Below are 16,145 nucleotides of genomic sequence, written 5' to 3'. Positions count from 1 at the left end.
TACCCGCAGAGATCTTTATCTTTTTTTTTTTTGCAAATACTTTTTCTGGCCAAAACATGTTCTCGTTGTTTTGAAAACCCAAAACTATGCATGTTATTTTCTCCTCTGATCTAACCCCACCTTGGAAACACCTCCACTGCATGCTGGTAAAAGTATACAGCTTATGGAACAATGCACATAATTTTACCCTCGTACAGGGTGGACAGTTTTCAGAGAGACTGATGAAGCAAGAGGGTAGGCTATCTAAAAAAGCCGTTTGAGCAACAATATGGATTAGACGCCAAAGTATAGTCAAAGTTTGAGCTTTAATTGAATGGAGACTTAATTTTGCACATATGCCCGAGTTTCGCCCCACTCGGAGGCTGCCTCAGGGGCTGTATATAGTCGATCACTCTATATATATATATGAATAACCACTCTTTAGATTTAATGCACCAAAAATCTAGTAAGTTGGTGGTTTTAAGAATATGAAGGACATTGAATGTCCTTGTTGAGACAACACCGAGCCTTCATATTCTTAAAACCACCAACTTACTAGATTTTTGGTGCATTAAATCTAAAGAGTGGTCACTCATATATATAGTGATCGACTATATACAGCACCTGAGGCAGCCCCCGAGTGGGGCGAAACTCAGCCTGAGTCAGGCATATGTGCAAAATTAAGTCTCCATTCAAATAAAGCTCAAACTTGGACTATACTTTGGCGTCTAATCCATATTGTTGCTCAATTTTCAGAGAGGCAATTTACATGGTCAAAATAGTTTTTACAACATAAATCGCTTAGGAACCTTTATGCTGTGTCAAGTATGTTATCTTCACCACAGACCTCATAATATCTTATCTACATTGCTCAAGTTCATACATCGTGTCACTGTTCTGCCGATGCAACCTTACTGTGAAGGGTATGGAAGAATTCTTCACCTGCTTGCTCAGTATGAGAGTAATTTTAGAACACCCTACACAGTGATAACGTCTTCTCGTATCTGTTACTCAAGACTTTACTGCTAATTTTTAAGTATATAAAATCATGTTGAAAATACTGAGGTAATTGCCCCTAGTACACACACGTGTCACACACTAAATGACACCTCCTCCTAACAGTACATATCTTCTCCGTGTAAACTTACAAGCAAACTTTTGCAAATCCAAAAGTCTATGTGCAAGTCCTATCCCCATCCCAGCTCTATTACTTGTAATATCTACCATGAGTGCACATAAAAGAGTGAATGTAATCATGTTATACATTTTCTTTTATACACATACCTGCAGGGGCTATTATCAAAAAGTTACTCACTTGCATAAAACTGGGTTTCATGCACTTAAGAGGCTTTGAAAATTTCCCTCAAAATATCCATATTTATCTGGGTTAGCATGTATTTCATTGGCATGTTTTCTGAGGTTTCTGTTCTATAGATGAGTTATTCATAGACTCTGGTAAAATCTCCAGAGAATCCATACCAGTATAAGAAAATGCTGTACTGTGCAGTCTGTATGCGAACATGGCCAGTACACTCAGGGGTAGATTTTTAAAGTTATGCGCCGGGATGTGCGAACAACTCTACGCCCATTTTATAACATGCGCGCGCTGCCACACGCATGTTATAAAATCCAGGGTCGGCGCACACAGGGGGGTGCACAATTGTGCAACCTGTGCACGCCGAGCCGAGCAGCTGGCCTCGGAGGGAACTTTTTTCCCAGCGCCCCCCATCTTCCCCTACCTAACCCACCCCCTAGCCCTAACTAAATCCCCCCCTACCTTTGTTGAGAAAGTTATGCCTGCCAGCTGCCGGCACGCCATACCCGGCCCAGGGGCTGGTTCTGAGGCCTCAGCCATGCCCCTGGAATGCCCCCGGGCCGGCAACACGCCTACGACCCCACCCCCGAATGCCGCCCCGACACGCCCCCAAGCAAAGCCCCCGGACTTACACACATCCCGGGGCTTTGAGCATGCCGGCAGCCTATGCAACATAGGCGCGCCAGCGCACAAGTCCCCTGCGTGCGTAAATCCAGTTGGATTTACGCGCACAGCGCTTTTAAAATCTGCCCCTCAGAGTATGTTACTCATGACACATTTCACCTTTGTGAGCTGCTTTGAGCTATTGGAAAAGCAATCTAGAAATTTAAGATAGATAATTCTGTATGTAACCCCTGGGCCAAGCCCTGGGGGGAGCATTTGTCTGGTAGCCGAGGGTGGGGTAGACCTAGTCTGTAGGCATGGGCTGGGGATAGGATAGCCTGTTAGGCCAAACTAGATGTGAATACTTCAAAAACACAGTCTAGAAAATCTAATGTGCACACCTTGCTTGTGCTCCAATAAAATAAATATTTATTGTAATCCAAATAGATAGAAATAGAAGAATTCTCCCGTTTAAAGCATAGTTCCAGCTCTGAATAGATGTAATGGTCATATTAGTCAGATCACATAACTTCCAATTCTTCACTTTGTCTCTTCCAACTGTTTCACTTAAGGGCCTCTAAGCTTAAAAAACTGCATCTCCTTCTTAACTTTTTGCTGCACTTCAGGCAAGCTTTCACAATCAGTACTCTCTCTCTTCCTTCCTGCACTTCAGGGCAGTCTCTCTCATACAACACTCTTCCTCTTTATTTATCCTTTTGTGGAACCAAGGAGGGTCCCTGATGTTACTTTTCCTCTAACAAAAGGCACGGCTTCCGATTCACTTCAGAAGCAATTCACATCCAGATTTTAGGAGCACCCCCAGTCCATCGGGCACAGTGTCAGTCACCAGCCCTGTAATGAAATAACCAGCTGCAACCTTCCCCCCCCCCCACCAAGGTCCAGCCACCCCCCCCCCCCCAAACAGTTCCTGAACACAAGTACACATATAAATATCTTCTCTTCTCAGTACTCACTGTTCAGATTCAGCTTCCAATCCAGTCTCCTTACACAGAAGCAACTCTAGAGACAGTGCACCACCCTGTCCATCAGTGTTTAGTGCTAGTCTCAAAACCTGCATTGAAATAACCAGCTCCAACCTTTCCCTCAGATCCAGCCAACCCCCTCCCAGTGCAGTGTCTGTATCCAAATTCCAAACTTTATCTTAGTAAGAACTTGTAATCCTCTCTCATGCACTTCTCTTCCACCTCAGGGTAGTTGGAAACCCCAGACACTGCTGTGCTCACACTTGTAATCCACATTGGCTTCTCCTCAGTCCAATCCACACTGTAGGTCCTTAGGAGTATTTCTGGATAAATCATCACTGTTTTTCTCTTCATCTTTTGGCTTTCAACCTACATTGTACGTTCTTTTTGTTAGAATCTGAGGTTTCAGCTGCCTCCCTCCAGCCGCCCAACTTACCAGTGTCCAGCTCCTTCCCACCAGAACACTGCCATTACATGCACACAGATGCACTTACAGCACGGACCCGTCAGTGGATGCCTTAAGCACATGCGCACCCAAGTACACACATAATATATGCGCCTAGGCGGGAAAATGCTACAGTCACCTTTGGATGACGTCACTCACCTCTAGCTATTTAAACCGGCTTAGCCCTGTATTTCATGCCTTAGCAACAGGTCTCCTTGGTGATCTATTCCTTAGTGCGTATTGCTTCTCCTTGTGTTCTCTACCCCTGTTCCTGGTTCCTGCTTCCCTTTGTATTCCTCTGGTTTGGTTTGTGTTCCCTGCCCGGTTTGGTTCCTCTGTGTTATGGTCAACCCTGTCCTTGTCTTGCTCCATCTCCCCTGGTTTGACTTCCTGGTATTGACCCCCCAGCCTGTTCTCTGACTCCTGGACTCAACCCTCTGCTTTGAACCTGACCTTCATTTGTATGATGCCTGCCCCGACCTATGCCTGGACTTGTACTCACGCACTTGCTACTGTCCCTGGGACCATCCTAGGACCTGCCAGCCATCAGAACACAAGGGCTCAACCTGTGCAGAAGAAGGTTGGTATACACGAAGCCCCTGTTAGTTCCACTCAGGGTACATCTGCCAGCTGTCGGTGTGGGCCATACAGGCTTGCTCGTCCAGTAGTGCCAACCCATCACTGCACAAGTATCCATTTTCCCAACACTTTGCCAATGACATGGACCTGGCAGAAATGGCCACACTACTGGCCATTCCAGGTATGGCCCAAAGGATACAGCAGCAGCAGAATGTACCGGACCAAGTAATTGACATTCTTGAAAGGCTCGTGATCTGGATGGATGCCATCTTGACTCCAGCTCCACCAACACTGACACCTTCCATTTCACATGTGCCCCGCTTGCCTCCTCCACCTCAATATAATGAGAACATGTGAGAGTGCTGAGGATTCATTAATCAGTGTCAATGCATTATTCACCCTTCAAGCAACACATTTTCTTACTGATAAGGCCAAGGTAACATTCATTCTGACCTTGCTGAGAGGTTCTGCTTTGGCCTGGACCTCTCTCCTAAGGGAACGAGAGGACCCAATCTGGAAAGACTTGGATCTGTTCACCAAGGAACTCCATCTCATTTTTGACAAGCTTCAGCAGCAGCCTCCAAAATCTTGCAGATCCGCCAGGGGTCCCGAACCATCAGAGAATACGCTGTCCACTTCCAGACATTGACCTCAGAATTACAGTGGCAAGACAATAGCTTAACTGCTATTTTCCAATAGGTGTTATCGGAGCCTATTAAAGGTGAGTTGGCTGGATGGAACCCACTGGATTCCTTGGAGGAACTTATCAGTTAGACATCTGGCTGGACCTCCGATTATGTGAGCACCAAGGGACAGTGAACATTTGTGGTTTAGAGTTGATGAATCACTCTCAATAAAGCTAAGAGAACTAGATCCCATTCCTCGTGGTCCTGTCGAAGCATTCCAGAACTTGGATACACTTGGGAGGAACGTATTTCAAGGAGCTATGCTCAATGCCCACATTGCCTCCTACCATTCTTAATGAGTCAGTACCTGTGGAATGTACTGAAGCAGATGTGAGAGGTGGCTAAGCACCTTCCTCAGAAGCAGCATGATGAGTCTAGTTATTAGTGGAAAAAGGAATGGATTGTAGATGGTCTGCTCAACATTTGATGTTTTGAGATAGCATCTAGAGCAGGGGTGGGCAATTCCAGTCCTCGAGGGCTGCAAACCAGTCGGGGTTTCAGGATATCCTTAATGAATATGCATGAGAGAGACCTGCATACACACTGCCTCAGTTGTATGCAAATCTATTTCATGCATATTCATTAGAGGTATCCTGAAAACCCGACTGGTTTGCAGCCCTCGATGACTGGACTTGCCCACCCCTGATCTAGAGTGTCTGCCATGGGGATTGGTGCCTAGAAACTTGCCTGGCTGTGGGCTCTAGACCTTTAACCTTAGATGCAGGAAAGACCTGCTGATGTGCCATGCACTGGCAAGAATCTTTTTGGAGATACAGTTAAGGAAGCTGGGGTACAGATCCGTGAACACTACAATGCTTCAGCAGCTATTCCAGATACACCCTCCTCTGTCAGGAGGTATCTGAGCATGGATCTGAAGACACACTTCTTCCAGCTGAGGAGCCATTATCATTCGTCCTTTGGTCTTGAGCATAGCAGGCCTCTCATTCTTGCCCAAGGCAGCAGAGGAAGCCACAGCTGGCACCCCCGCCAAAACTTGGGACAGGGTTTTGTCTGGAGCGGCATTCAGAAAGTACAAAGGAATTCAAAAAGAGGAACACAGGGAAGAATATCTGGTGAAGTTAAAGGAAATGAGGAAAGAAATCAGGATTGCAAAAGCTTGATTGAAAGGAAAGATTGCCAAAAAGGTAAAACATGATGACAAAATATTTGTCAGATATATCAGAAAAAAGAAGACAACCAGAGATGGCATAGTAAGATCTTCTAGACAAGGAACAAAGTGTGGACAAAGATGAAGAAATAGCAGAAATATTAAACAAATACTTCAGTTTAGTTTTATCCAGTGGTGTGGCCAGAACAGAATTTATGGGTGAACCCAACTTTAACAAGGGTTGGTTATAGACATACAGGTCTGAACCCTACTAGTTGTACTCTTATTGATAAATAATGCTTTAGCATGCACCTTATCTACAATGGGTTCCTAAGTAGTCTACAAGAGCCCTTATGTATCATGAGTGAAACTTTTTAGAATATTTTAACTCTATTATTATTTCAAGCACTTACCAATATTAAAAATTCCTTACTAATCTGTATTAATTTATTTTATATTTATTGCAGTTTCTAAATACACAAGAATATCAGGTGAAAAACAAAGAACACAATTGATTAGATCTGATGTTTATGACACAATTGATTAGATCTGATGTTTGTGTTCTTTGTTTTTTACCTGATATTCTTATGTATTTAGAAATTGCAATAAATATAAAATAAATTAATACAGATTAATAAGGAAGTTTTAATATTGGTAAGTGCTTGAAATAATAGAGTTAAAATATTCTAAAAAGTTTCACTCATGATACATAAGGGCTCTTGTAGACTACTTAGGAACCCATTGTATCAGTGTATTCTTTCACAAATTTCTTTCACAAATTCTCTTTCCAGAAAGGCAGAGATCATCATAACTATAATAAAATAGCAATAATCATAAGAATAAGTGGAGAGCAAAACTACAACAATTCATATGACAACCCAACATGAAAAAAACCCTATCTTCAAATTCTGGAGTCTCCTCAGCAAAAAAAAAGACTCCCTCCACTGCTAAACATTTTGTGAAGTAACATAAACCCCTGAAAAAAAAAAAAAGGCACCTAGAACTTTGCCATACCATATCATAACGGCACTGACTCTCTGGACTCAAATAGCAGCAACCTTATGAAAAAGAAGCAATGCAAATACTACACTAGGCCCTAGAAAATTATTACACCATCTACTGGGATAACAGAACAAGCCAGACTGCTACAAATCCCTACAGAGAAACTACACGCTAGCAGAAATACTGTACCTCAGTCACACACAGGCAGAAAACACAGATCAACCCTTACCTAATACAGAAATAAGGGACTATAATTTAGAAACAGAAACATGCAAACAAAACTGAAATAGCCTGAGAAACCAGACTCTGAAGAGTGGAATTCTAAAGAGCAAAATACAAAATTATGAAAATTATAAAACATGCAAAAGATGGCAAATTCCAATTGCTAAAATCTCAAAATATTATTTTTTAACCTTTGTTGTCTGATCTTTTTATTTTTCTAATCAGTTCATCCCAGTCTCTTTTTTCTACTTTGCCCTTTTCAGTCTTTTCCTAATTCTTTCTTCAGGGTCATTCTTTCTGTTTCTTCTCTCTCCTATCTTTTTCCCTTTCTCTCTCTCCCACACACACAGAGGTTCATGCTTTCTCTCACACACTTCCTTACACACAAGTTCTCATTCTTATATGTTCTACCACACAAACAAGCTCTCTCACATGTTCTGCCACACACACACAAGCTTTTACTCACACACCCAGTCTCCCATGCTCACACACGAACACAAAACACCCAGGTTCCCATTCACACACACACACACACACAAAACCACTCAGGCTCTCATTCTTACACACACACAAACACACCCACACTCTGGCTCCCATTCTTTCTCACACACATTCACCCAGGCTCCCGTTCTCACACACACAGGGCCTCACCACCAAACCTCTTCTGCCGTTGCGGGGATAAGCTCCCATCGCAGCTCTTCTCCAGCGGGCCTTCTTTGCAGCCATGGGGATGGGCTCCCGTGTTGGCCTTGCTTTGGCAGGACTTCTTCACCAACATGGGTATGGGCTGTCATGGCGGCCTTGCTTCGGTGGGCCGCCTTCTTTGCCACCATGGGGATAGGCTTCCATGGCATCAAAGAAGGTGGCAGCCCTGGTGTCTGGCAACTTAATTAGGTGGTCCTTGGCCAAAGTGGGTGGTCCACAGCCACTTTGGCTGTGGACCACCCAGGCCCACCTGTGGCTATGCCACTAGTTTTCACAAAGGAAGAAATTGAAGAAGGACCATTGCTGGCTGGCATGATTATGGCTGTGAGTGGGATAGACACATTCCCATTTACAGAAGAAAGTATTTGAGAGGAACTAGGAAAACTGAAAGTGGACAAGGCCATTGGGCTAGATGAGAGACAGCCCAGGGTATTTAGGGAGCTCTGAGAACTCCACCATAAACCATTATTAAGGTGGAGTCACAGATATCCACTGCTTATTCATGGGATAAGCAGCTTGGAATCTGTCTACCCCTGGGATTCTGCTAGGTATTTGTGACCTGGATTGGCCACTATTGGAAACAGGATACTGGCCGTGATGGACCCTTGGTCTGACCCAGTATAGCAAGTCTTATGTTATGCTGTTAAGTACTGGCGGGTCCACTGAAGGACCTGTTCAATAGATTCTTGGAGATGGGAGTAGTGCTCCAGAACTGGAAAATGGCAGTCACAAAAGTGGTAGCAGGCAGGAACCTGGAAAGGTCCTCCAGGATGTGTATGGGGGTAGAGGCTATGGTCTTCACAGTCCAAGTCTCCCTGGGCATTATTGTGGTCCCACTCTGTATGGTGCAGTCAGTATTGAAGTGGGTGAAGCACACACGAGATCACTCTAACAAATCTTTTGGAAAGGATTCTAAGGTGCTAATTCTGTTTGGAGAAAAGTGATCTTCCATGGATCTATGGCTTAGCAATTACAGTACACCCAGTTGTTCATAGTGCAATATCTACATGAGTAGATCTAAATGCTGAAAACTTTAACAGAGTGCTTTGATCCTGGGCATGCATATTTTTGCTGAACTGTGGAGGATGCAGAAGAGTGAGGCTTTTGACACTGTGGCCAGAACCTTGACTGTTTTCTATAGGAGCCAAGATGCTTGTGTGGTTGAGAGCAAGTGGCCTTTATGAAAGATGGACATGACCACTTAGCAGATGTGCCCCGGTGTAGGGAAGATAATTGAGGACAAGGTGCAGGAGATGGTGGCTCTTATTAGGAGAATCAATCAACCCTGCTGTCCCTGTCTGCAGTGGTGAGATAGCAGCCAGCTCCTGCTAGATGTCAGTACTTCACCTACAAATGCCCATTTTTCTGAAAATGCCCATTCCATCCTATTCAATCTCATTAAGCTCCTCCTACTCTGCTGCAACAGCTGCTTACTAGAGGTCAACAGAGGCAAATGTATGAGCCAAAGGCCCAGCAGTAGTCCTAGCCTAAGCCTGGGATCAGTTGTGGGCATTCTTGAGGTCTATTTCTTCCAGTGGGGGAAAGTGTTCAGTCCTTCCTTCCAGAATTGGTCTGCCTCACTAAGGACAAGTGGGCCCTGAAAAGTGTGGAATATAGCTACTGCTTGTGATTCTTTCAGCCTCCTGTGACTCAGTGAAGATTAGATTTTAGCTCTAACACCTCTTAATCTGCTGAACTGCAACTGGAAATTGCCATCTGCTGAAGGAGAAAGGCTATCTATCTTATCCCACCTCATGAATGTGGCCAGAGTTTCTATTCCAGTACTTTCTAATTTCCAAGAAATTAGAGAGATTGAGGTCTATCCTGTTTTTAATGAAAATAAACAGATTGTCGGTCCGGGAAAGGTTCAAGATGAACTCCTTCCAGACAATTCTACCTTTTGTTCAGCCAAGGGATTGGATGTGTGTTCTGGATCTGAAAGACTTTTATGCACACATTTCCATTCACCCAGCTTACTGAAAGTTCATTTGGTTTGTGGTAAAGGACATGTACTACCAGTACAAGGTGCTTCCACTTGGCTTCTTAGCATCCCCAAGAGTGTTCACAAGATGACTTGCAGCTTTGTTGGCAGACAATCTGCATGTTCCCATACCTGAACGATTAGTTGGTGACACTGACACACCTGTTGAGAACTGCTGATCCATCTAATACCAAGATTTTTCATAATAGTGTGGTTCCACACATAAATCCTAAATTCCTATGTAAGGTAGTATGTTGAATTTCCATCCAAACTAGTCAATCATCCTTCCAACATTCTGGACCAAGCCACATGTCCACAAGGGTGAACAAATTTGGACATCATGGGAGCCTTGGCCTTCTGTATAAAGTAGACTGAAACTCTTACACAGTCCATCTAGATTTTTGTTTCTTTAGAGAGTAGCAAACCTGGGATGCCAATGACAAATACTCTATCAAATTGGCTAATATTGCATTTCCTTCTGTTATGATCGGGCAAATCTGAATGTGGTGGGCCATGTCGAGGCTCATAAAATCACAGCCATGGCAGCATCGGTAGTCCACCTAAGATCAGCCTCCATGGACAAGATCTGCACAGCTGCAATATGAGGTTCTCACCACACATTCACATCATGTTATTGTTTGGACAGGGACTCCCGATACAACAGTAGGTTTAGATAGTCTGTCCTGAGGGGGTCACTTTAAGATTTAGAGTCCAACTCCATACTTCCTAGTGTCTGTTATTTTGGCTCGGGGCTGACTGTATAAAAAGATAGTAAATGCCTTTTTGCCACCAAAATGTTTTTTTGCCTTTTAGCACGGTTTTGGGTTTTTCACTTTTTTTGTTTGGGTCAGTCTACAGCCAGGGATTCCTCGTATGTAAGGACAGCCAGCTTGCTTGTCCTCTGAGGAAGCAGAATTGTTTGCCTGTAAAAAGGGCTCTCTGAAAACAATATGATGAAAATCCTAACAAAATCCCTCTGCCTCCCCTTGGAGTTGGTTTCTGAACTAAATTGTAGACTGAAGGGGCCCCTTCATGGACACATAAAAGTATGGCATGCTGCATATGCCAGTAGGGCATGCTCAAAGGGGTAGATTTTCAAAAAGGACGCGTGCAAGGGGGATAGAATTTTGCGATTTCGTGCGGCAACGCATCGTTAGGCTTCCCCCAGTTCCCACCCGGTCCACTTTAATTAAGGAGCAGACTTCCCTACCCCCTAACCTCCCCTTCCCCACCCACCTGCTATCCCTATCCTAGGCCCCCCCCCCCCATTTTATTTACTTACTTTTTGTTCCTGCAAAGGAGCTGGAGCAAGTTGCATGTGTTGGCACCCTGCCGGCAGGCGATCCCCCAGTACAGCGGCAAACGGCCGCTGTACTGGGCGCCTCCAGCCCACCACTCCCCACCTCCTGGACTGCCCCTCTGCTGAGGCCCAGCTCTTATGCGCTTAACCCCTGTGTTTTCCCGCGCGCGGGCCATTAAAAATCTGGCCAAAAGTTTCTAGAAACTTTGAAATCTAATTTCTGTGCCAGGCTCTATCCAATGATGTCACCCATGTGTGAGGACAGGCATCCTGTTGTCCTCAGAGAAGATCTGTTACAGCTAAGCAACTCTATTTTCCAGTGCATAAAAAAATATTTTCTCTCAGGGAGTTTAATACCTTGCAAGCAATCACATAATACAATCTGTCTTTGCCCTGAATGGCAAGGCTTGGAGACTTAGCAGTTCTTCTTCCCTCCTTGTTCAAGGGAGAATTTAGCAGCTTGTCCTCAGTAAATTGTTCACATTTTCAGCCAGCCCTCTGTATCCCTAGCTAGGAGAAAAGAATAAACTTTAACAAGAAACTGCCTACTGAAGCTTGAAGAGATTTATTCTTCCTGTTTACCTTATCCATTCAAAGAGAGAGACTCAGTCACTCTCTCAATTACACACACGCTTACTTCTGTTTTCTCTTTATTCCTTTTTTTAAAAACTGCCTGAGCATCCCACTGGGATCATTGTACTAATATCTCCTTAAGTATCTGAAACTTCTTGTTTAACAATTGCAAGACATTGGAGAAACATGTACGGGAAAAGGAACAGGTTTTAAAGTCTCACTTGTTCTTATTAACAAATCCAGAGTGTGGGGTGCAATCACCATATTGCAGACAATTTTGTTCCACACTTCTGTTTATAATTCTTAAGCCATGGTGAACGGTCAGAAACTATTACTTATTTAGATTGTGGGAGCATGCCCTGTGTATGAAAGAGTTCTTCAAAGATCAGTGTGAATACTACACTGTGACTGGCTGATTCATATAGGTGTTGTATTGCTTAGTGTATCACCTTGCATGTGATTATAAAATGTGTTCCTCGGCTAAATTAAAATATGCATAATTATAGTATATGTTATCCTGTAGCTTGCAAAGTTGCAGAAGAAGTAAAAAAATATTAACCTGGAGAACTTTAAAATAGGAATAGGCCTCTAAGCTGATCTTCAATAAAGCCAATTCTACAAAACTGCTTCTATTCAGCCCTTCATTCGTGATTCATAAGAACATAAGAAAATGCCATACTAGGTCAGACCAAGGGTCCATCAACCCAGCATCCTGTTTCCAACAGTGGTCAATCCAGGCCATAAGAACCTGGCAAGTACCCAAAAACTAAGTCGATTCCATGTTACCATTGCTAATGGCAGTGGCTATTCTCTAAGTAAACTTAGTAGCAGGTAATGGACTTCTCCTCCAAGAACTTATCCAATCCTTTTTTAAACACAGCTATACTAACTGCACTAACCACATCCTCTGGCAACAAATTCCAGAGTTTAATTGTGCGTTGAGTAAAAAAGAACTTTCTCCGATTAGTTTTAAATGTGCCCCATGCTAACTTCATGGAGTGCCCCCTAGTCTTTCTATTAACCAAAAGAGTAAATAACCGATTCACATCTACCCGTTCTAGACCTCTCATGATTTTAAACACCTCTATCATATCCCCCCTCAGTCGTTTCTTCTCCAAGCTGAAAAGTCCTAATCTCTTTAGTCTTTCCTCATAGGGGAGCTGTTCCATTCCCCTTATCATTTTGGTAGCCCTTCTCTGTACCTTCTCCATCAGCAATTATATCTTTTTGAGATGTGGCGACCAGAATTGTACACAGTATTCAAGGTGCGGTCTCACCATGGAGCGATACAGAGGCATTATGATATTTTCTGTTTTATTCACCATCCCTTTCTAATAATTCCCAACATTTTGTTTGCTTTTTTGACTGCCGGAGCACACTGAACTGACGATTTCAATGTGTTATCCACTATGACGCCTAGATCTCTTTCTTGGGTTGAAACACCTAATATGGAACCCAACATTGTGTAATTAGAGCATGGGTTATTTTTCCCTATATGCAGCACCTTGCACTTATCCACATTCAATTTCATCTGCCATTTGGATGCCCAATTTTCCAGTCTCACAAGGTCTTCCTGCAATTTATCACAATCTGCTTGTGATTTAACTACTCTGAACAATTTTGTGTCATCTGCAAATTTGATTATCTCACTTGTCGTATTTCTTTCCATATCATTTATAAATATATTGAAAAGTAAGGGTCCCAATACAGATCCCTGAGGCACTCCACTGCCCACTCCCTTCCACTGAGAAAATTGCCCATTCAATCCTACTCTCTGTTTCCTGACTTTTAGCCAGTTTGCAATCCACGAAAGGACATCACCACCTATCCCATGACATTTAACTTTTCCTAGAAGCCTCTCATGAGGAACTTTGTCAAACGCCTTCTGAAAATCCAAGTACACTACATCTACCGGTTCACCTTTATCCACATGTTTATTAACTGCTTCAAAAAAGTGAAGCAGATTTGTGAGGCAAGACTTGCTTTGGGTAAAGCCATGCTGACTTTGTTCCATTAAACCATGTCTTTCTATATGTTCTGTGATTTTGATGTTTAGAACACTTTCCACTATATTTCCTGGCACTGAAGTCAGGCTAACTGGTCTGTAGTTTCCCGGATCGCCCTTGGAGCCCTTTTTAAATATTGGGGTTACATTTGCTATCCTCCAGTTTTCAGGTACACATTTATTAAGCCAACATTAATAAACTATATTAAAAAGACACATTTTTTCACTTATAAGTTAAATCATATACAAATATCCTGGATTTGATATGCTGTAATTATGCTTTTTGTGTATCTGTTGTCCTTGCAAATTGAGGTTCTAACTCTCCGTTTTGGGACTTGTCCCACAGGCTGGCTCTTCTTATGCAAAAAGAACACCCAGACTTCAGGCAACACTACCCAGTCCTCGAGAAGGTGAACAAAATGAATATGCAGCAGTGGCATAGAAAATTACAAGATTTGCATAAGAATGAAGGCTTGCAATACTTGAATATTTTTGAGCGTTATTATCTGTAATGGATAATTATAATGTGAAAAAATGGTTGAAAACTACGTTTGATAATGTTTTACAGGGGAAATTGATAATGGTCATTAATGTTCCATAGGAAAGAAAGCTGCATTGTTCCAATTAAATGTGGGTGTTTTGAAAAAGATCTGAAGAAAACCAAAATCGTTTTCTTACTGTGGTTGTTAACTTAAAACAATTACCATGATGCATGTCAATAGTCCCAGTATATCATTGTTGCATTTCATGCATTACGGGAGTTTTAAAAATTATTTTTAAATATAATTTTTAAAAAAGTACATTTTGAATAGCAAATATTGCAAAAATATATTGATACATTTCCAAGAAGGATTTTCTAAAATTCTGCATCTTATAATCAATGCATTTTTCTTTCCAAGTATATTCTTGTTAGTTTTACTTATGATACTGTATGTATTTTTTAGGTCTTCTTTTATAGTGTCCTTGTTCTTTTTAATGCTAATAAATGGTTAACACGAGGGAATAAATATTTATTCCTGGTTGATTTATGTAGTACCCTTTTTACCCCTTAAAGATTGGATTTAAAAGTATAAGTATTTAATTTTAAGCCAAACAAAATGGATTTTGTTTTCATAACAGTATCAACTGTTATACATTTAGTTTTACAGAGGGTCAGTCACATAGGCAATAACATATGACCCAGGTGAAAATTATGAGGATTATTTAAGTAGACACAGTAGCCATTACTTTTATGATATCACAAGGGGCACTGATGTGAGTGATGTGCAGAGACTATGGAGAATGAGTACATTTATTTCTTAGTTTATTCCTTGCAAGTCATATTGTGACCTAATTTAAATCGTAATTGTGAACTCTGTAATAACGATCATAAATAAATTTCTGTTAGAATATGCATCAAATACTTTCCAGCAAATATCCTATAGAGTTCTTTGATTTTAGACATTTGAGCAGTAATCTTGAACTGAAAAAGTCTGCAACAATGGCTAGTAAACTCCAGTCAGTGTCATGAGTCGCGTAGCTCAAGAGAGCTGCTTTCATAGTGGTTGACGGTATCACAAACCTACTTTGGCAGTGGAATCCAAATCAACATAGCCCAAGAGAAGCCACATTAAGAAACCCAGTAACTAATTTTAGACAAAACACAGCAATATATAATGGTTGTCTGCTATATGTAGGTATCATCCTGTATGGTGTCATGGACACAATTGTTTCCCTAACTAAATTATAACTATATATCACGTATGAGTTATAGAAATGTGTCTCCGCAGTCATGAACGGTGACAATAAAGCTTTGGACTTCTTATTTAACATTTCCATTAAGCAACCCTCCTTTGAAAATAAAATGATTAAATTGTAATCAAGATTAGTTTTCTGTTCCATTTGTTTCCACGCAGTAAAGTACTCCATAAATTATTCATCTCTCACAGAAGTCATGGTTTTGGTGATGTGAAAAGTATGAGGAGTAGAGCAGGGGAATCAGAGCTGGTGCTAACATTTTATAGTTATTTTCAGAATTAACCTGAGATTTTGAATCAGTCTGAGATGGTATGTAGACAAAATATATTTTAAAAAACTAATGGCATTCTTTTTTAAATGCAATTTCAATATATGAACTAGTGTAGCTTCCATGTAAGTCCACTTGAATTCTCTTAATAAAGGTTAAAAACCAAACTATACAATTTATAAGGTGAAACCTTTTTGTTGGACTAACTTATTGCATTTCTTGACTAACTTTCACGAGCTAATACTTTCTCCCTTAGGTCAGAATAGAATATAAGTGAATCATAAAAGGCATTCCAATGATAGTGTGAAGGGGAGTAAGTGTGTGATCAGAAGAGGGACAGGCTGAGTAATTTTATGGCTCAAATCCTTTCTTATCAGTTCTGAAGCATCTGATCATTTTAACTTCAAAAGATTTACATTCCTAGATTGTTTTAAATATTCTTTTGAGTAAATCATACATTGTTGGTGTTATGGCAATAACACTTCAAATACATTCAAATAAAATAGCAATCCAAATAGTAAGTGTTCAGGCTAATTGTACTCTGCGATTATTTAAGTACAGGAAGATTATAACTCAAATTATTTAATTTTTGTATAGCACTACTAGATGTATGCAGTACTATACAAATACATAAAATAGAGACACCAATCTAGT

The 16,145-nt window shown here is 41.6% G+C and overlaps 1 protein-coding gene across 2 annotated transcripts in view; it reads left to right on the top strand.

The window, feature by feature from the left end:
• Positions 1 to 14,879, top strand: part of DCDC2 (doublecortin domain containing 2) — a 445,801-nt gene extending 430,922 nt beyond the window's left edge. For both annotated transcript variants that reach the window (XM_029590761.1, XM_029590762.1), the window contains exon 10: positions 13,833 to 14,879. In XM_029590761.1, the coding sequence (XP_029446621.1) occupies positions 13,833 to 13,928 (96 nt within the window). In that variant the 3' untranslated portion in view covers positions 13,929 to 14,879. The remainder of the gene's footprint in view (positions 1 to 13,832) is intronic.
• The last annotated feature ends 1,266 nt before the right edge of the window (positions 14,880 to 16,145 follow it).

The sequence above is a fragment of the Rhinatrema bivittatum genome, chromosome 2, assembly GCF_901001135.1.
Source record: "Rhinatrema bivittatum chromosome 2, aRhiBiv1.1, whole genome shotgun sequence".
In the NCBI taxonomy this organism is placed as follows: Eukaryota; Metazoa; Chordata; class Amphibia; order Gymnophiona; family Rhinatrematidae; genus Rhinatrema; species Rhinatrema bivittatum.
Note: the sequence above shows the minus strand (reverse complement) of the source record. Positions and strands in the feature narration are given on the sequence as shown.